Below are 20290 nucleotides of genomic sequence, written 5' to 3'. Positions count from 1 at the left end.
TGGCTGCTGGAGGACACACTTCACAAGCCACACACAGACCTGCATGCTCCCTCCCAGCTCAGCTCTGAGCCATCCTTGGAGCAGGGCGGCTGTGTGCCCACACCTGTGCCATCCCCACAACACCCCCCCCAGGTCAGCTCTGAGCCGTCCTTGGAGCAGGGCGGCTGTGTGCCCACACCTGTGCCATCCCCACAACACCCCCCAGGTCAGCTCTGAGCTGTCCTTGGAGCAGGGCGGCTGTGTGCCCACACCTGTTCCATCCCCACAACACCCCCCCCAGGTCAGCTCTGAGCCGTCCTTGGAGCAGGGCGGCTGTGTGCCCACACCTGTGCCATCCCCACAACACCCCCCAGGTCAGCTCTGAGCCGTCCTTGGAGCAGGGCGGCTGTGTGCCCACACCTGTGCCATCCCCCCACCACCGCCCCAGGTCAGCTCTGAGTCATCCTCAGAGTAGGGCAGCTGTGTGCACACACCTGTGCCATCCCCACACCGCCCTCCCAGCCAGAAACCCCTGGAAGGGCAGATTCCCCCCGTCCCTCGGCCAGCAGGTGCCTAGTAAGGGTCCAACTGTGTCCTGCCTCCCGAGCTCCTGCAGGTGGCTGGAACCAGCCCATAGCAACCTCCTGGAACCGGCCCAGGGCAGCTAGGGCATCATGGGGCAGTGGGCTAAGCAGCCACTTGGGATAGCTGTCTCCCAGAGAGCGAGCAAGTCCCTTGTCCACTGCAGTCCAGCTTCCTACTGATACACTTGGGAGACAGAGACGACAGCTCAGTTCTGGAGTGCCTGCATCCCTGTGGGAGACCCAGATGAGATGCCTGGCTCCTGGCTTCCAGCTTCCGATCAGTCCAGCGCTGGCCACTGTGGGCCATTCAGGGAGTGACCAGCAGATGAGCGATGGCCCTCTCTCTCACTGTGAAACTCTGACTTACAAACAAATAAATAATTCTGCCTTCAAAGGAAAAAACAAAACAAACAAAAAGACCTCCTGGGGCCCAAGCTCAGCAGTGCACAACTTCACCTTCTCAACTTCAGCTCCGTGAGGGAGGGCGGCCGTGCCTAACAGGGACCTTGCTCAAGCATGGCCGGATTCAGGCTCATGTGTATTGGCCCACACCCTGCACAGTCCACATCAAACTACAATCTCTCCCTCTGCTGTGACTGAACTGGAGTTTTAGGGGTTTGCACAAGTCTCACACAACTCAGGAACTCACCCACAAGGTCCTGACATGCACAGCTGCCAAAGCAGGGGGGTGAGAACTGCGCCCACTGGTAGGGGCAGGTGTCCAGCCTCTGCATAGCCCCAGAAAGCCGCTTAACCTGAGAGGAGGGGCTGTGACACCTCCCCTGGGGCCAGGCCCCACCTCAAGAGCGCAGGAGCCCCTGCTAGCTGCCCTCTTCCCTGCAGCTGAGCACCCAGCGGGAAGACACAGGACACCTCCAGGTACCACAGAAGGGGCACAGCCAGGACGCAAGGGCAGCTGGCCTAAAGCACCGTCTCCTGACCACTGGCCCAGGGCTTCTCCCCCCCCATCGCAGTCCCAATGATGTCGCACAGACAGCAGCCCCAGCACGGGGCTCCCCACATCTGCATAACCCTGCGAGTGGACTGCCCAGCTCGCCACTCACCCCACCCAGCACCACCACACCTGCCTGCCTGACCAGGAAGACCAAAACCAAGACCCAGTCCTGCAAAGCTCACGAGGCTCTCGAGCCGGCCGCCCCACAGCCCGTGTACATGTGCAGACCCAAGTCAGTTCGGGTTTGGTCAAGGCTGGCGCTCGTGCAAAGCCACCCGGAGAACTGAAGGGGCAGCAAGACTCCGCTTCTCCTCAGGGTTCTACCACATGCTCTGTGTCCCTCTGGGGAGCCCCTCGCATGAGCAAGAAGCTACAAGCTGGGCCCGGCGGTGTGACCTAGCGGCTAAAGTCCTCGCCTTGAACACCCCGGGATCCCATACAGGCGCCGGTTCTAATCCCAGCTGCTCCACTTCTCATCCAGCTCCCTGCTTGTGGCCTAGGAAAGCAGTCGAGGACGGCCCAAGGCTTTGGGACCCTGCACCCGTGTGGGAGACCTGGAAGAGGTTCCTGGTTCCTGGCTTCGGATCAGCGCAGCACCGGCCGTTGCGGCTCACTTGGAGAGTGAATCATCGACGGAAGATCTTCCTCTCTGTCTCTCCTCCTCTCTGTATATCTGACTGTGTAATAAAATAAATAAATCTTTAAAAAAAAAAAAGCTACAAGCTGAGATCGGCCTCTGCGGGGCTGTTCAGGGTGACAAAAGCCAACCACCAGTGCTGGTCAGCCCACTAATTCTCTGTCCGTCGCACCAGCATCACATACGGGCACTGGTTCACATCCCGGCAGCCCTGCTTCCCATCCAGCTCCCTGCTTGTGGCCTGGGAAAGCAGTGGAGGACGGCCCAAATCCTTGGGACCCTGCACCTGCATGAGAGACCTGGAAGAGCTCCTGGCTCCTGGCTTCAGTCTGGCCCCAGCCATGGTGGCCATGCGGGGAGTGGACCATCAGATGAAGACAGTGCACTCTCTCTCTCTCTTTTTCTGTAACTCCTGATTTCCAGTAAAATGAATAAATCTTTGAAAAAGAAAGAAAAGCCAGTCAGAGGTCACAAGGCAGGAGCTTGGCCTGTCAAGATGTTGGAAATGGGGACAGCTGGCACGGGGGCGAAGACACCTGCAGGGTGGCCTGCACCCCAGTGCAGCACACCCGGCTCTAGGCCTGGCTGTTCCAGGACACACCCCAGGAGCCAGCAGGCGACGGCACAAGCGTGGGGGTCCCTCCCACCCAGGTGGGAGGTCCAAACAGCTCTCCCACCCCTGGCTTCAGCACAGCCCAACCCGTGCACGGCATCCTCTGGGTTTTCTCTCTCTGCCATTTCAATAAAAACCAACAATTCAGGTTTGTTTCAGCCCCACAATGCACTCCTATGGCATTGGTGAGATGAGGTCATGGAGATTAGCTCGACACTGACAGGCAACTTGAGGAGGTCCAACGGAGCCCGGCTGCGGACGCCACAGCACCACTTCACATTGACTCAGGTCATGCCGCCCAGAGCTGTCTGGCTGAAAATGCAGGCAACTGTGCCCAAAAACACACTCAGTAGTGCGTGTCACACACAGCAGCACGTGTCACACTCACAGGAGCACATGTCACACTCACAGGAGCACATGTCACACAAAGGAGCACGTGTCACACACAGGAGCACATGTCACACTCACAGGAGCACGTGTCACTCACAGGAGCACATGTCACACTCACAGGAGCACGTGTCACACTCACAGGAGCACGTGTCACTCACAGGAGCACGTGTCACACTCACAGGAGCACGTGTCACACTCACAGGAGCAGGTGTCACACACAGGGGCACGTTCACACAAAGGAGCACGTGTCACACTCATAACAGCACGTGTCACACTCACAGGAGCACGTGTCACACTCACAGGAGCACATGTCACACACAGGAGCACGTGTCACACTCACAGGAGTGTGTGACACACAGGAGCACACATTACACACACACACACACACAGCAAGAGCGCCTGCACACGATGGATTCTCAACTCTCCAATGCTTGGACCATGCTGAAAGTGCCCACAATGACAGAGGCCCACGTCAGCAGACGCCTGCCTGTCCCCTTCCCATGGCCTCCTCTGCGTCCACCATCATTCCAGCATGAGGAATTATTTTAAAAATGGATGGAATCAAAAGCTACCATTTCCTGCCACTGTTGTCCAAAGGGAAGAAGAGGACAAGCACTTCCTGCAAGGGCTGGACACCTGCTCCTCTCCCCTGGGGGCTGGGTTCCAGTTCAGTTCAGCACGGAGGGCCGGGCTGCACGCACTGACCCTCATCTGCCTGGAGGTAGATCCTGGGCCAGCTCCAGCAGGTGCCAGCACGTGGCAGTGAACCATGGGACGGAAGACAACTCTCCCTCCCATCACAGTCTTCCAAACAAAGGCTCAGAATTTCCAGAGCTCGGAAGGCTCTGCTTCTACGCATGGCACTCACGCCCCAAGCCAAAACAACTCAGGAAGGATCATGGCAACCTCACAGGACGCTAAGTCCATCAGCTACCTGAGCCATGGAGCGGCAAGTCTCAGTGGTCCCTGTCAGGGCTCCTTCCAACCCTGGAAGGGCCTGGGAGGAGTGAGGCCCCCAGCCCAGCAGGTGAGCAGGCCCAGAGGCTCCCCCCCGCCTCCCCCAAGGGGACAGCACAGACATCAGGTCCAAACTGGCCCTCCCCACCCACACACTGTCAGGATGCCGGCTCTCCCATCACCCACCCTCACCCAGGGACACAAAACACAGACTGGGAGGCAGGCCCAGGGGCAGCATTAGCCCAGCTCTGGGGCACACAGGAGTCAGGCTTGGACCAGCTGGCCCACACACTGTGTAGGAGACGAGCCTCCCAGGACACCTCGCGCCCCGGCCCCCAGCCTGAAGTGCCCTTTGGACAGAGCCAGCCCGGATGTCTCCAGCAAGTCTTTCTCTGTCCAGCGGGCACACACTACCCCAGAAGCAGCAGGAAAGGGGACACAAGGAGTGAGGCAGATGGGGCCCCCACATCATGTGCTGGATAACTGCGCCCCCCACAGGCCAGAGGGAGACTGGGAGACAACAGCCAATCAGACACATCTCCAAGAAAGGAGCCACAGTGCTGGCTGCCTGCCGTTCCTCCAGCCCGGTGCTCCCAGCCACAGACAACGCTGCCCACCCATGGGGACAGCACTGGACCTCCACAGGCATCCAGGGCTCAGCCTCCTACAAGACACACGACAGTGGGTCCCCACAGCACTGGCGACCCACCCGGCAAACCCGTAACATACTGTGCCCTGGGGGATGACCAGTTGCCCTCAGCACCCCGCCCGGTGCAGTCCTGGTCACAACACCGCCCCCAAAGGTGAGAAAATGGGAGAAGACTGCCCGCACACAGGTGCCTCGGGAACCCGATTTTCTGCAGGGTCGGGCCGACTTAGGGGTTCTTCCAGTGACATCAAGGGGGCCATTCACCCAGAGGCCACAGGGAACCACTGAGTGGACTCCAGCCCCATAAGCCGGAAAAGGAGGGACATCCCAAGGGGAAACCACTTTTGTTTTCCTCAATTCAGTAAGGAGGATGGACTGCGGGGGCTCGGGTGCCCAGCCCAGGGCATTCACCCTGCAGCCGGCTCACCACACCTTCCATCCCTCAGCCCTATCCCCGGGCCATCCACCCTGCAGCTCGCTGTCCAGGCTGTCCCACCCTGCAGATGGCCCTGCTGCTGGGCCGAAGAGGAAGCTGGAACTGGCCATGCACCCTTGACCATCCACCCCACAGCCCGCTCTCAACACTGTCCACCCAGCAGCCCGCTCCCTGGACCGTCCACCTTACAGGTGGCTCCCCAGGCCACCCACCCCACAGCCCACTCCCCATCCACCCTGCAGCCGGCTCACCACACCGTCCACCCCTGCAGCCCCCTCCCCGGGCCATCCACCCCACTCTTCACACCATCCACCCTGCAGCCCACTCTCCACGCCGTCCACCCCGCAGCTGGCTCCCAGTTCACCCTGCAGCCCGCTGTCCAGGCCAAGCCCGCTGGGCCGTCTCCCTCTGCGAGGTGAGGCTTTTTCCCGCCCCAAGGGGACCAGCTGGGGGTCGGAGGCGGCCGTGCCACCCACCCACCTGCGGCGCAACTCCCGGGGACACGAGTCCCAGGGATCCCACTAGGTGAGCCGGGAGCCGGCGCCCGGTCCCACAGCCACCATCCACGCACTTTGGTTAAAAGCCGCCCGGCTGGAGGCAGATGACATCATGCTGAGGACGGGCGCTCGGACCGCACAGCACTGCCGAGCCGCGCCCCGCACGCCCCGCGCCCCCACATTCCTGCCCCGCCTGCAGCCTGCGCCCCGGGCCACCCGCAACCCCTGCCCCGCACCCTGCACCCTGCACCCTGCACCCCGCGCCCGTGGCCACCTGCGCCCCACACCCCACTCACCACACCCTGCACCCCACGCCCCGTACCACGCACCCCGGGCCCTGCACCCCGCGCCACGCACCCCGGGCCCTGCATCCTGCACCCCGTGCCCCGCACGCCGCACCCCGGGCCCTGCACCCTGCACCTCGCGCCCCGCACTCCGGGCCCTGCACCCCGCACCCCGGGCCCTGCATCCTGCACCCTGCACCCTGCACCCCGCACCCCGCGCCCCCGGCCACCCGCGCCCCCGGCACTCACAGTTGCGGATGTCGGAGATGAAGACCGCCAGGCCCCGCATCCCGTCCCCCTTGGACACGGCCGGCATCTTGGGGCCCCGGGCGGAGCAGCCGTCCCCGCCGCCGACCAGCAGCCGCCTCAGGCCGGAGCGCCGCGGGCCGGGCCGCCGCGCACGCGCACGCACACGCACGGCGCCCACGTGGGCGCGCACGGCGGCGCGAGCACGAGCACGTCGAGGGCGGCCGGGGCGGCCGTGAAGTCTGCGACCGCGGGTTCGCGTCCCAGCACCTGCACCCACAGCGGGCCGGGGTCCGATGCTGTTGCTGCTGCAGACAGCGAGCGCACAGCGAGATTTACGGGCAGACTCAGGACTGGCCCTGGATGTGAGTTTGATGTCCCGCGTCCCCTCCTGCTCTCCTTTTTCCAAACTGGGACTCATAAATACATTAACGTGGACAATGACCGGCAGACATCAGACTGTGCACGCCCAGCCCTGCCCCTGGTGAACCGGCCCCGGGAGGAAGCCAGGGCCAGGGGGCCAAGGGTCCAACCCTCAGCAGTTCCTGGCTCCAGTGAGGAAATCCTCCCCACAGCCCGGGAGATTGCAGGAGTAGCCCGCCCTACACTCACACACACACACCCGGCCCTGGCCCCCCTTGCCTCTGCTCCCAGCGAGGGGAGGGGCCCCCAGGGAGTCTGTTTGCAAAGCAGATGGCCCTGCTGCTGGGCCTGAAGAGGAAGCTGAAACTGGCCCAGCCCCACCAGCTAGACCTTTGTCCCTGCCCCAACCCACTAGAACCTGCTGGGAGCAGGAAGGGACAAGATCAGGCACCCCACAGCCCCCAATGCTGGGGGCGGGGCAGCTGAGCCCACCAGCTTCCCAGACAGGCCCATAGAGGACTCCTTGGGGTCAGGGAGCTCCTGGGGTCCCCACACCCCCATCAGTGCTCCTCTTGATGGAGGAAGGGGCCTGGGATGCTTCTCAGCCTGATCCCCCATCAGGCCTGCCACACCCTGACCCAGGACACAAACAGCCCCCCCATCGGGCCCGCCATACCCCGACCCAGAAGGCAGACAGCACCCCCTATCAGACCTACCGTGCCCCAACCCAGAGAGCAGGCAACACCCCCCCCAGCAGGCCTGCCACACCCCGACCTGGAAGGCAGGCAGCAGCCCACATCGGACCTACCGTGCCCCAATCCAGAGGGCAGGCAGATCAGGACTGGATGCGGTGCAGTCAGTGGGTTCCCCAGGCCGGAGGACCAGCAGGCCATCCTCCTCCCAGGAGGGACGGGAGCTGGCAGTGCTACCTCAGGGTCCACACGGGTGACAGCACCATCACCCTCCAGGGTGGCCAGGAGCCTCTCCAGGGTGCCCAGGCCTTCCCGAGGCTCCTGGCCACCCCAGCCTCAATCCAGGTCCACACAGGCACCCCCTTGCTGCAGTTGCACTGGGGAATAGCTTTGTTTCTGAGGTTGCCTGACCTGGACGTTGGTCCCACAGCACTCACCTGCTGCTGGCCATGGTAAGAGAGGGGCTGAGGACCCAGGAGGTTTCCCACAGGTGCTTCAGGGCCATGAGCGGGTACCTCAGGCAGAGGGCTCGGCCACAGGCACGCCCTTCCTTGCCTGCCCAGACAGGAATCAGCTCAGGCCTCCTGTGGGGCCCCATGGTCACAGGACAGCCATGATAGCCCTCCCGGACTGCTGGCTTGGCAGCCTGGCCTGGGGGTAGCCCTGAGCCCCTGGCCTTGGTCAGAGCAGGGTTGTAGCTGTCCTTGGGCCCAGTGACCAGGAGTAAAAGAGAAAGCTAGGAGTGCCCCCACCACAGACCATGCACAGGCCTTGAGGAATATTCCAGAATGCTGGTGAAATGATGGGTACGCGCTTCAGATATTGCTGGGGGGGAGGGACCACAATACCCCATCCTCCCCCACCTCGGAGTCAGGGAGAAGCCACAACTGCAGGCCTCATTTCCCGCAGCCACGAGCTGCACACAGCTGCCTCCGACAATTGTGAAACATACGGGAACATGACCTCCCCAAGAGTCTTATGGGAAAGCAGGGAGGGGGAGGGGGTTCTGGAGAACTAGAATGGGGTCAGTGGGGTGAGCTAGGAACCCACCCTGATTTCCCAAGAGCCTCCAGTCAGCCCCTTGAGACCCAAGTACGTCAAGTCCTGAGCCAGAGCTCACACTTGGGAACGGGGAAGGTATGGCATTTCAGGGCTACTGGAAGTGGGATTTATGTTGGCCAAGCCTGTGGGACATGAGCGGCAGGTGCTGGGAGAAGGGCCCAGGCAGCAGCTCCTGCCCACAGGCACCCAGGGAAGCCTGGTACCATGAGGTAGCAAACGAGCACACAGCAGCTTCAGGGTTGAGCCCACCCAGCCACCCCTCAGGGCCTCCTTCCACCAGGCCCTGATTCTCCCCAGGACTGCGGCCTTCCTGGGCTCTTGGGTGGGTCTGGTGGCCCTGGCAGCATCTATAGAGGAGGACAGCTGGAGTCCCTTGGGCCCACTGAACATACCAGGCCGCCTGGGAGGGTGCAGGGCTCAGCAGCTAAGTGCTTACCCGTTAGTTCACTGCCCATCTGCACCTGTCTCCACCTCCAATTCCAGCGACCTGCTCAGCTGCTGCCTGCAGTACCTGACCCTGCCTGAAGTGGGAGATGCAGGGTAGGGGGAGACGCAGGGAGACCCCCAGGCTCTTGGATTCAGTCTGGCCCAGTGCTAGTTGTTGTGGCCATTTGAGGAGTGAATCAGTGGATAGAAGACCTCCTCTCTCTCTCCCTCTCTCTCTCTCTCCTGCTCTTTCCGATGGAGCTCCTGGCTCCTGGCTTCAGATCAGCAAAGCTCGGTTATTGCAGCCATTGGGGAGTGAACCAATGGATGGAAGATCTTTGTCTCCCTAACTCTATCAAACAAATCAATAAACATTTTCTTTTTTAAAAAAGATTTATTTTTATTGGAAAGTTGTATATGCACAAAGAAGGACAGACAGAGATCTTCCATCTGCTGGCTCACTCCCCAAATGGCCACAACGGCCAGAGCTGAGCTGATCCAAAGCCAGGGGCTTCTTCCAGGTCTCCCCCCACGTGGTGCAGGGTCCCAAGTCTTTGGGCCGTCCTCGACTGCTTTCCCAGGCCACAGGCAGGGAGCTGGATGAGAAGCGGAGCAGCCGGGACACGAACCGGCGTCCGTATGGGATCCCTGGGCTTTAAGGTAGAGGATTAGCAAGTTGAGCTATCACACTAGGCCCAATGAACCTTTTCTAAAAGTTTAAGTATAGTGAATTAAATGAGACGCTTTTTATCTTCCACTGTGAGACATTCTTCAGGTCACCAAGCCATGACGGTGAGGGTCGCTGTATCCCCTCCCTCTGGAATTCTCTGGGTGGAGGCTGGCTCATCTGTTCTGATGTGCAGGAGGTAGGAAGGAAAAAGAGAGAAAAGCTGGGAAGCTGCCCTACTCCCGGGAGGCTGCCTGAGACTGCCCACCGTGCAAGGAGGGCTGGGAAAGCATGTCCAGCTTGTAGCCTTGTGCCCCTCAAGCTGGGCAGCTGTGGTGTGGGGAGGAAGTAGAGGAAGCAGCAGTCAGCACGCCCAGGGTGGTGGACAGGACACCCAGGGTGCAGGGAGTACACAGTGATCACCGCATCGCCCCATGGCGAACACGCTCACCTACCTCCTACAGGGCCCCGGTGGGCAGGACAACCAGGACTGTGTAAGGCCGGCTCCCCTCCCGCCCATAATCCCGAGCCTGACTTGAGGGCTCCTGCCACTCAGAACAAAGACTACATTTCCCAAACCCCTTTGCAGCTCAGCACGGGCAGGTGGCGACAGAGCAGGGAGGGAAGTGTTAGAATCAGGTTTCCTCCCAACGCTGGCTGGAGTCCTCTCCCTGGCTGTCAGAGGTGGGTGTCCTGCTACGTGTGTGTCCTCGTCTGCTGTGGTGACCCCACGGTCACCAGCCCCTCCAGGGTCAGGGCTCCTACGGCCTTATCTGAACTTAACACATCTGGCACAACTCCAGCCCCGAGCCAGATCACAGTTTGGGGTACTGGGGTGAGAGGAGTAACACAGGAGTTTGGTTTTTGCAAAAGTGTTTAGAAAGCAGAGGAAGAGAGAGAGAGACCTTCTGTCTGCTGGTTCATCCCCAAATCACTCAGAGTGGCCAGAGCTGTGGGCCCTGGGGCCAGACAGGCCAGGCCGGCAGGCGACTCCTGTCCTATGACACAGGGTGGCAGGTGCCTGCTCCCAGGCAGTGTCACCCCACGGAGGAAGCAGCTGTGACTCTGAGAGCTGTCCTGGAGCAGGCAGGAGGACTTGACGAGGCGGCCACCGGCCTCTCTTGCTCGCTCAGTGTCACACCCCAGACAGCACAAGAAGAGATTTTCACTTTGCAGCAGGTCCCGGAAGCCCGAGGCTGGCTCTCTGCAGGGCCAGTCCCTCATGGAGGCCCTGAGGAAGTACACATCCCCTGCCCTGGTCTGGCCAGCTGCCAGCAGTGGCCAGGTCAGACTCATTCCCCAGGTGTCTGTCTCAGACCCCGCCTCTGAGGGGACCCCATGATCACCTGGGAGCACTGCATGCCAAAGGTCTCGACTTCCTTCTGTCTCAAGACATCTGTGTCCATATCAGGTCCCACCCACAGGTGCTGGGGGCACCCTGCACCTGCTGACTGGGGCAGGCCAGCTGTGCTCTGCCTGGACCACTGCAGGCAGGACCCAGAATAAACCAACTGTTGAGCGTGTGCAGGTTTAAACACTCAGCCCCCTCCCAGGCAAACCACCTGGCTCCTGGTATCCTGACCACAACACAGACTAGGCAATCCTGTACAGGGCTGAGGCACCCAGCATGGGCCAACACCCACCCCAGGGCCCAGGGTCACACACAGGGGGTACAAGTCCACTAGGAATCAGGGGTCACACACAGGGGACACACATCCACCAGGGCCCGGGGTCACACAGTGATCATGCTCACCTGCCTGGGGTCACACACAGACACACATCTGCCCCAGGGCCCGGGGTCACACACAGGGGGTACACGTCCACTAGGACTCAGGGGTCACACATGGGGGCACACGTCCACCAGGGCCCAGGGTCACACACAGGGGGTACACATCTACCCCAGGGCCCGGGGTCACACATAGGGGACACACGTCCACTAGGACTCAGGGGTCACACACAGAAGGCACACGTCCACTAGGACTCAGGGGTCACACACAGAAGGCACACGTCCACTAGGACTCAGGGGTCACACACAGAAGGCACACGTCCACTAGGACTCAGGGGTCACACACAGAAGGCACACGTCCACTAGGACTCAGGGGTCACACACAGGGGACACACATCTGCTGTGCTGGCTCCAGACTGTCTAGAAGCTTCCGCTGCATCCTCTCAGCCCAGCTTTGCTGATCCCAGCACGGGGGCGGGTGGGTATCTGCAGCTGGGAGGTCTGGTGTGCCCTCCATCTGGAGCTTCCTGGCGCCCCGTGCCAACAGGCAGGACACACTCAGCAGCAGTGGTTTTGTCCTGCCCCACGGGTGACCCAGGTCAGTCACGAGGCTGCTGCTGCTGTCGGGAAGAGCTGGCCTGTGCTGACTCGGCAGATGAGGAGCTGGGAGCCCCGGAGAGCCAGGCAGAACGCTAACTCAGCCCTGAAAGCCCACGGCCACCGGGTGCCTGCGGAGACAGGTGCAAATGCCCTGGGGTGTGCCCGCAGGCTGGGCTTCCCACAGTAACTGGGGGTTCTCTGGAGACAGTCTCAGCTCAGGGACCTTCAGCTGGCCCAGGGAGTGGGGGAATTCAGCTGGCAAGAGGGGGCTCCTCTTAGCACCTCCCAGGTCCCCAGTGACTGCCCTCTGCCCTGTTTCCACGGGAGCCCTGGCAGTGGGCCCCAGGCCCACGGCCTAGCCAGGGCCTCCTCAGCCCACCCTCACTGGGAGGGCCAGGGACAGGGCTTCAGGGCTGCCCTTGTCTGTGGCCAAGGACGCTTGCTGTGCTGTGCGTTCTGTTAAGGTTTGATTTCACATCTGCGTTCTCCTGCTGCTATGGCAGCTGCCACGCTCCTTTAAGGGTCCCCTGTGCAAGCTCAGAGCCCCCGCCAGTCCCAGTTGGAGGTAACTTGAGTTTCCCATCCTGCACCTGGGAAAGCGTTAGAGCATGGCCCACATCCTTGGGCCCGTCTGGGGGTCCTGGCAGAAGCTCCTGGCTTCAGATCCGCACAGCTCTGGCTAGGGAGTCAGCAGACCGCAGATCTCTCTCTGTAACTGTTGTTAAAATAAAAGTAACATTTCAAAAAATAACAGGGATCAGACTTCCACCTGCTGGTTCACCAAGACCAGGGCGAGGCTAAAGCCAGGAGCTTGTTGTGGGTCCCCACGTGGGTGCAGGGTCCCTGTGGGCTGTTCTTCACTGCGTTCCTCGGCCACAAGCAGGGAGCTGGACCAGAATCGGCACAGCCGGGGCTCAAGCCTGCGCTCGTAGGCATGCCAGCACTGCAGGTGGAGGCACTGCCTGCCATGCCACGGCACTGATCCTGACAGTGGGTAGAGGTCGGGTGCCAACGGAAGGGCTCGGCTCTTGGCACAGCTGTGCCCCCAGGCAGGCTGGCCGTTGACAGCCCCCTCCCCGGGGGATGCCTCTTGCTTTCAGTGGCTCCCGGGGCGGTGAGCCGAGTTTTCCGTTGCAGATCTCTGACCGGATGCGCTGAGCACACCAGAGCTCTGGCTGACTCGGATGCCTTGCAGGCACGTGGTCGGTGCACACCCAGCAACGCTGGGCAGCAGAATGCCTGAGGAAACGTGACCACACAGCGAGACGAAGCCTGACTCAGGGAGGACGGGCGGGAATGGCGAAATGGCGAGCCGCTGCGCCCCTGCCCTGTGGGACGGCCGGGGTCGGCGTGGGGCACGCCGAGCCGCCCCGGGGCCCGGCCAGCCTCTGCAGCGTGCGGTGCAAGGACCGGGTCGCGGCCGTCGGCACCCGCACGACCCGCACAGCGAGCCGCAACGTCGGGGTGCAGGGACCCCCGAGCAGGGCCGGCCTGCGCCGGCTCACGGCACGCCCCGACTCCCGGCGTGCCCCGACTCCCGGCGTGCCCCGACTCCCGGCGTGCCCCGCGCGCGGCGGGCCGGAAGCAGGCGTGGCGCCCCGAGAGTGCGCGGCGCGCTGGGCGGGACTTCCGGCCGGCCTCCCGGACATGAAGGTGAGGCCCGCGGCGGCCCTGCGGCTGTTGGCGGCTGTTCCGAGGGGGACGGGGAGAGAGAGACAGTGTGAGGGAGAGAGACTGTGTGTGAGAGAGTGTGTGTGTGAGAGTGTGTGAGAGAGTGTGTAAGAGAGTGTGTGTGTGAGAGTGTGTGTGTGTGGGAGAGAAAGGGAGACTGTGAGGGAGAGACTGTGTGAGCGAGAGTGTGTTACTGCTTGTCCGTGCCTGAGGGACAGCAAATATGAATGAATGAATGAATGAAAAGGGAGGGAGAGCAGGGCTGTGTGAAAGTGTCTGCGAGCTGTGTGGAGAGCCACGGTGCTGGGCGTGCGAGGCAGGGTGTGAGCAGAGATGTGCACACTGTGAGCAGTGAGGTGCACACTGTGTGAGCAGAGATGTGCACACTGTGTGTGAGCAGTAGTTGCACACTGTGTGAGCAGAGATGTGCACACTGTGAACAGTGAGGTGCACACTGTGTGTGAGCAGAGATGTGCACACTGTGTGAGCAGAGATGTGCACACTGTGTGTGAACAGTGAGGTGCACACTGTGTGTGAGCAGAGATGTGCACACTGTGTGTGAGCAGACGTGCACACTGTGTGAGCAGAGATGTGCACACTGTGTGTGAGCAGAGATGTGCACACTGTGTGTGAGCAGACGTGCACACTGTGTGAGCAGAGATGTGCACACTGTGAACAGTGAGGTGCACACTGTGTGTGAGCAGACGTGCACACTGTGTGTGAGCAGTAGTTGCACACTGAGCAGTGAGGTGTGCATAGTGTGTCTTGGTTGCCCAGTGCTTCTGGGTACCTGGAGCTAGCTGTGTGACCTCCCTAGGGGGACAGTGGGCACTGTGCCCATGGGGTCTGCCCCAGCTTCCCCTGGCAGCGCCACTGGACACCTGTTGGTGCCTGACAGCGGCATGCCACCCCTCAGCACCCCACGCCTGCTGACCTGGCGCTCCGTCCCTGAGCTGGCTCCCTGGGGACTAGTTCTGTGGCAGCTGCTGTATGCCCTTTCTGCGCTCCGGGCTCCCTGTTGCCCGTTGTGACAGGCTGGCCGGAAGAGAGGCACAAGGGGGCCCGAGGCCAAGTGTGCCAACCCTCTACCCCTCGGGGACTGCTGTGGGAGCTCCCACAGTCACAACTTTACACCGTACCCCAGGGTTTCCTTCCCACCTGAGGGAATCTGCAGGCCAGGGGTATGGGATTGGCAGCTGCCTCTCCAGGGTCACTTCTTGCCACTGCTCCCCACGTGTAGTCTGCAGGTATGTCAGGTGTCACAGCTGCCCACTGGTGAGGTGGCCGTGTCCCATATGGGCGCCGGTTCTAATCCCGGCAGCTGTACTGCCCATCCAGCTCCCCGCTTGTGGCCTGGGAAAGCAGTTGAGGACGGCCCAATGCATTGGGACCCTGCACCCGCGTGGGAGACCCGGAGGAGTCCCTGGCACCTAGCTTCAGATCGGCTCAGCTCTGGATGCTGTGGCCATTTGGGGAGTGAACCAGTGGATAGATCTTTCTGTAACTCTGACTTTAATCATTTTTATTACAAAGTCAGATATACAGAGAGGAGGAGAGACAGAGAGGAAGATCTTCCGTCCAATGGTTCCCTCCCTAAATGGCTGCAACTGCCTGAGCTGAGCCAATCCAAAGCCAGGAGCCAGGAGCTTTCTCCAGGTCTCCCACGAGGGTGCAGGATCCCAAGGGCTTTGGGCCATCCTTGACTGGCTTTCCCAGGCCACAGGCAGAGAGCTGGATGGGAAGTGGAGCTGCCGGGATTAGAACCGGCGCCCATATGGGATCCCAGCACTGCAGGTGGAGGGTTAGCCAGTTGAGCCAGCTCACTGGCCCTGTTGTGTTTTCGGTGTCCCTATTCCAGAACTGTCCATGATTCTGTTGCTTCACACTGAAGCCCTACTGTGACCCAAGGTTTCCTTGATTTGGGGGTGAAGTGGGGTCCCACAGTTTCCCATGAAGTCACTGGTGGTCAGAGCAGCCGTGGGCATTCATGGGAGGACTGTGAGGAGCCCTGTCGGGGTGCTCTGCCCCAGCCAGGGCTTCCTGCTGCTGGGCTCATGTCCTCTGCTCTCTCCACAGCCCCCTGAAGCCTGAGGCGGGACTTGGAAAAGCCCACCATGTGGCTGCCCCTGCAACTGCTCTGGCTTGCTCTGGCCTGCGCCTGTGTGCACGCTACCCTGTCCAAGTCAGATGCCAAGAAGGCAGCCCAGAAGACACTGAGTGAGAAGGTGGGGTGTCCGACTGCACCCCACCCACGCCCCTCTCCTTCCTGCCCGGCGCGGGGCCTCGAGTGAGCAGGCTCACCTCCCGTGACAGCGTCCCATTCTTCCCCCTCCTCCTTCCAGCACCTGCGCCCCAGCCCCGCTGCCGTCATGTTCTCAGCCGGGAGCTGTGCGGGTCACGCAGCCCGTGTGCTCTCCTGGAAGAGTCCCAGGGATCGCGCGTTCCAGGGTGGGTGCCCTGCACTCTCCAGCCCTCTGTCCCCATCCTGCCGGCCGTTCCCTCCTGTCCACACTGGGGCACCTGACCAGCGGTCAAGTCAGGAGCCACATCAAGGGGAGGCCAAGTAAACCTGGGAGTGTGGACAGAGCAGCCACGTCGCGGGGCTGGTGTCTGTGCCCTCCTGTCGGAGCTGGGGCACAGCAGTCTAGACCACCATGGTGGGCACCTGTGTCAGGGTGTTGGATGGAGTCCCATCTGTTCTTGTGATCCAAGGCCAGCCAGTGTGCTCAGGAAGGCAGCCAGGGATGACCCAGGTCCCTGAGTCTCCACTGCCCATGTGAGGCCCAGGTGGGAACCAGCAGGTGCAAGATCTTTTTCCATCTCTGTCTTTCAAATAAGTAAATGAACTTTAAAAAAAGAAAAAGGAAGGTCCGGGGTACCAAGGACCCGTGTGGAGGGCGCAGGCAGGCTCGTGTACCTGGGGCGTTGGCACCTGTGTAGCCATGGTGGCTTGGAGGGACCCATGGTGACGGCTGGCCGCGCGCTGCCCTCTGGCCGGTCTCTGGTCCCGGGCACCATCCCTGGCTGCAGGGCCAGGACTCGGGGCTGCCGTGGCCAAGGGCAACAGCAGCTCCCCCCGCCCCGTCTGCTCTGCTTCCAGACACACTTGTCCGAGAGGCCTGTCCAGGAGCGAGGGCTGGTGGTGACAGATCCCAGCGCCGAGGACGTGGTGCTGGAACATCGCAGCTACTGTGCGGCCCAGGCCCGGGAGAGACACTTTGCTGGGGAGGTCCTGGGCTATGTCACCCCGGTGAGCAGTACTGCCAGGGTGGGGGGGACATTGTGGCCATGGTTCCCAGCCATGTCCTGAGCAAGAGAGAGTGGACATGGGCCCGCGGCACGGCTGGGGCAGCCAGGGGCACCTGCTCACTTCCTGCCGCCTCCTGCCCCGGCCAGTGGAACAGCCATGGCTACGAAATCGCCAAGGTCTTCGGGAGCAAGTTTACGCAGATCTCACCAGTCTGGCTGCAGCTCAAGAGACGTGGCCGCGAGATGTTTGAGGTCACAGGCCTGCACGACGTGGACCAAGGTTTCTGCCCCTCTTTCCCATGTGTGTGCCCCAGGGCGTGTGTGAGAATGCCAGGTACAGGGGCCACAGCAAGGCATGGCTGCTGGGGTGAGCAGCGATGTAAGAGCCTCAGCAGGCCTTAGCTGCCTGCAGATGGCCCTGGCCCTGTCCTCGTGGCACGCGTGGCTGATTCCCCTCCCAGGCCACGTGAGTGTGGACAGATGCCCGCGTGGCTGTGAGTCCCCCCAGGCCACGTAAGTGTACAGGCTGTCCCCGTGGCCCGCGTGGCTGAGTCCCCCCCAGGCCACTTGAGTGTATACAGGCTGCCCACGTGGTGTGAGTCCCCCAGGCCACGTGAGTGTGTACAGGCTGCCCTCATGGCCCGCGTGGCTGTGAGTCCCCCCAGGCCATGTGAGTGTGTACAGGCCAGTGGAGGGCACAGGCTTGGGCTCTACTCTGACCCTTGGTGGGATCCACCTGGTGTGCAGGGGGCGGTGGACCAGCAGGGGCTGCAGACTTAATACCACTTCCTGTCCAGCGGAGCCCCTGAGGGCAACTTAGCCCCACATGTGGGGGGGGGTGAGATCAGGTTTGGAGATCAGAGACCAGGAGGGCAGTGAGAATTGTGGGCGACTGTGGCATGGGCAGGGCACACCAGGTCAAGGGTAAAGGCACCACTTGTACCAGCATCCTGTTGGGCCCCAGTTCGAGTCCTGGCTGCCCCGCTTCCCACTCAGGTCCTGGGGGGGGAGGGGTGCAGAGCTGGCCCTGACAGGGAAGCAGGTCCCAGGACCCAGCTCCTCCCCCGATTCCTGTTCTGTGCACCTGGGGCTGACGGGAGTGGTTGGGTCCCCTGGTGGGACACTGACCGGTGCTGGCCATCCCCTCATGTCTGCAGGGTGGATGCGAGCTGTGCGGAAGCCTGCCAAGAACCTGCGCATCGGTGAGTTTAGTGGGCTGATACTGGCCTCAGGCCCCTTTGCAGCCCACAGGCCAGCCAGACCAACACTCCTTCCCCAGCAGCCTAGCTGGCACTGTCCTTGCCCGATTCTTCCTTTCCGTACCCTGGACCAGTCCATGAAGGTGACACTGGTCCTTACCCACCTGTCCCCTTAGCTCCAGGCTGGTAGGCAAGGACAAGTGTCCCAGGCGGGGCAGGGGTGGAGGAGGAGGTGACAGGACTGAGCTGCACCCTGTGGGGTCCAGGCTGGGATGCTGGTAGGCACAGGGTGGCCCCGCAGCTGGGGGCAGCACCGCTGCTGTGTCAGAGGTGGAGCGCCCTGTGGACACGCAGCAGCTCCTGGTCACGCCCCCACGGAAGCGGGTGTGGGTGTTGGGCGCTCACTGTCCCTCGCTCCTCTTGGGACATATGACCACCTTAGGTGGCTTTCCCCACCCTGGGCTGCCCGTGAGATGCCCTTTTGGAGGCGTCCTGTCCGAGGGGCCACTGGGCGTTTCCGGACCCCGGCCGCCTATGTCATGCAGTGCCTCGGCTGCTGTTTGAAGACTGGACTTTGGACGACTTCCGCAGTGTCCTGGACAGTGAGGACGAGGTGGAGGAGCTCAGTAAGACTGTGGTCCAGGTGGCCAAGGTGAGCCGGGGCCAGGAGGCTCCGTGGGGGAGAGGGGGCTCCCTGTGGGAGAGCCAGGGCCAGGGGCCTCACAGGGGGCCAGGCTTCTCTCCCATGGTGTGAGAGTGAGTCATGGACTGTCCCTTATACCAAACCTCCTGGGATCCCCACACTGCTGGCCCCCGGGCCGCATCCGCCAGAGAGGTTTTGGTGCACTGCGTGAGTCACCATGCCACAGCTGTGTCCCCTCCCCTCATCTGGCCCTTGGGGACCCAGACTCCCTGTGCACTGCTCCTGTCTTTCAGGGTCAGCACTTTGATGGCTTTGTGGTGGAGGTGTGGAGCCAGCTGCTGAGCCAGAAGCACGAGTGAGTGGGGAGGACGCAGGGGACAGGGCCTGTGTGGGAGGATCTTCAGCATCCCGGCTAGGAGAGCCCTGGGGCCTGACACCGAGCCACGCCTGCAGGCCTCTCTTGGTGCTGAAGGGAGTGTGGAGGCTCAGGCGAGACATGGGTCAGCTCGCTGACCACCAGGAGCTGTCCTGGGGTGTGGATGCCAGCCAAGTGAGCCTCTCCCCGCATTGTGAACACTTTCAGCCCATAGAACACTGTGGACTTGCCACATGGGCTCCACCACAGTCCACTTCACAGCCACCCAGGCCCACAAGCTCTGCTGAAGTCCACTTCATGGCCATAGCCGCCCAGGCCCACGGGCTCTGCCATGGTCCAGTTCACAGCCGCCCAGGCCGCACAGGCTCCAGCCTCTGCCACAGTGCATGGCTGCATCAGCCCTGACCACCCGAAGCTGCCCTGGGCCAGGGCAACCAGGGCCAGCATCAGAGGGAACTCCACCCAACACAAACCACCCTTGGACCCTCTTCCCTAACAACCCTGGGGGACACACCCCACACAGTAGAGTCCCCATCTTCAGGATATGCCATCGTACCTGCTCTGCCCCAGTGGATGCCAGCAGGCCTGGAGGCCCTGCCCTGAGCAGCCAAGCCACCTCAGAGGTGGGGGTCCGCACGCCTGGACCCCGGGCTGCTGCAGCGAGGGGGAGAGGTGAGAGCAAAGGCCAGAGAAGGGTTGCTACCACCCCCATCAGCCCCCTCATCCTTGGCTCACAGGCCACCTCTTCGCCCTGCGCCCCGTCACCTCGAGGGTCTGTAGCCGTGTTCTCAGGGCCCAGTGTCCTTCCAGAACCGCGGGGCAAGCCTGGGCAGGCGTGCAGGCCCTCACCTTCCCGCCATGTCCACACACGCAGGTCAGAGCGTGTGTGCTCTTCTGCTGCCCAGGGGACAGGCCAGTGACCAGGAGCCGCAAGACCAACTACACAGGGGGGAGGGGTCAGCACCACTGATGTCTGTCTGTGCCCAAGTCTGTCTCCCCATCTCCCCATCTCCCCATGGCCATTCCCGCCCCCTCTGTCCCCCATGGCCATTCCCGCCCCCTTGTCCCCCATGGCCGTTCCCGCCCCCTTGTCCCCCATGGCCGTTCCCGCCCCCTTGTCCCCCATGGCCGTTCCCGCCCCCTCTGTCCCCCATGGCCGTTCCCGCCCCCTCAGTCCCCCATGGCCGTTCCCGCCCCCTCAGTCCCCCATGGCCGTTCCCGCCCCCTCAGTCCCCCCATGGCCGTTCCCGCCCCCTCAGTCCCCCATGGCCGTTCCCGCCCCCTTGTCCCCCATGGCCGTTCCCGCCCCCTCTGTCCCCCCATGGCCGTTCCCGCCCCCTCTGTCCCCCATGGCCGTTCCCGCCCCCTCAGTCCCCCATGGCCGTTCCC

The 20290-nt window shown here is 62.3% G+C and overlaps 4 protein-coding genes across 6 annotated transcripts in view; 2 read left to right on the top strand and 2 right to left on the bottom strand.

Annotated features, from left to right (window-relative positions):
* Nucleotides 1-6388, bottom strand: part of AP2A2 (adaptor related protein complex 2 subunit alpha 2) — a 59791-nt gene extending 53403 nt beyond the window's left edge. For both annotated transcript variants that reach the window (XM_058662638.1, XM_058662639.1), the window contains exon 1: nt 6231-6388. In XM_058662638.1, the coding sequence (XP_058518621.1) occupies nt 6231-6297 (67 nt within the window). In that variant the 5' untranslated portion in view covers nt 6298-6388. The remainder of the gene's footprint in view (nt 1-6230) is intronic.
* A 3709-nt stretch (nt 6389-10097) lies between these two features.
* LOC101532829 (chitinase domain-containing protein 1) overlaps nt 10098-20290 on the top strand; it is a 28335-nt gene continuing 18142 nt past the window's right edge. Inside the window, exons 1-7 of one of the 2 annotated variants that reach the window (XM_058662642.1) lie at nt 10098-10121; nt 15511-15659; nt 16535-16684; nt 16831-16963; nt 17841-17885; nt 18428-18534; nt 18819-18880. In XM_058662642.1, coding sequence (XP_058518625.1) covers nt 15549-15659; nt 16535-16684; nt 16831-16963; nt 17841-17885; nt 18428-18534; nt 18819-18880 — 608 coding nt within the window. In that variant the 5' untranslated portion in view covers nt 10098-10121; nt 15511-15548. Of the gene's footprint in view, nt 10122-13306; nt 13417-15510; nt 15660-16534; nt 16685-16830; nt 16964-17840; nt 17886-18427; nt 18535-18818; nt 18881-20290 lie in introns of those variants that run through there. The other variant, XM_058662641.1, reaches the window with a different exon arrangement.
* LOC101522097 (RNA polymerase II, I and III subunit L) overlaps nt 11841-20290 on the top strand; it is a 38394-nt gene continuing 29944 nt past the window's right edge. Inside the window, exon 1 of the mRNA XM_012930984.2 lies at nt 11841-11846. The gene's annotated coding sequence lies outside the window, so the exon portion shown is untranslated. The remainder of the gene's footprint in view (nt 11847-20290) is intronic.
* Nucleotides 16035-20290, bottom strand: part of LOC101532587 (tetraspanin-4) — a 33409-nt gene continuing 29153 nt past the window's right edge. Inside the window, exon 8 of the mRNA XM_058662643.1 lies at nt 16035-16050. The gene's annotated coding sequence lies outside the window, so the exon portion shown is untranslated. The remainder of the gene's footprint in view (nt 16051-20290) is intronic.

The sequence above is a fragment of the Ochotona princeps genome, chromosome 4 (genome assembly GCF_030435755.1).
Source record: "Ochotona princeps isolate mOchPri1 chromosome 4, mOchPri1.hap1, whole genome shotgun sequence".
In the NCBI taxonomy this organism is placed as follows: Eukaryota; Metazoa; Chordata; class Mammalia; order Lagomorpha; family Ochotonidae; genus Ochotona; species Ochotona princeps.
This window is presented reverse-complemented; position numbering and strand designations above follow the sequence as displayed.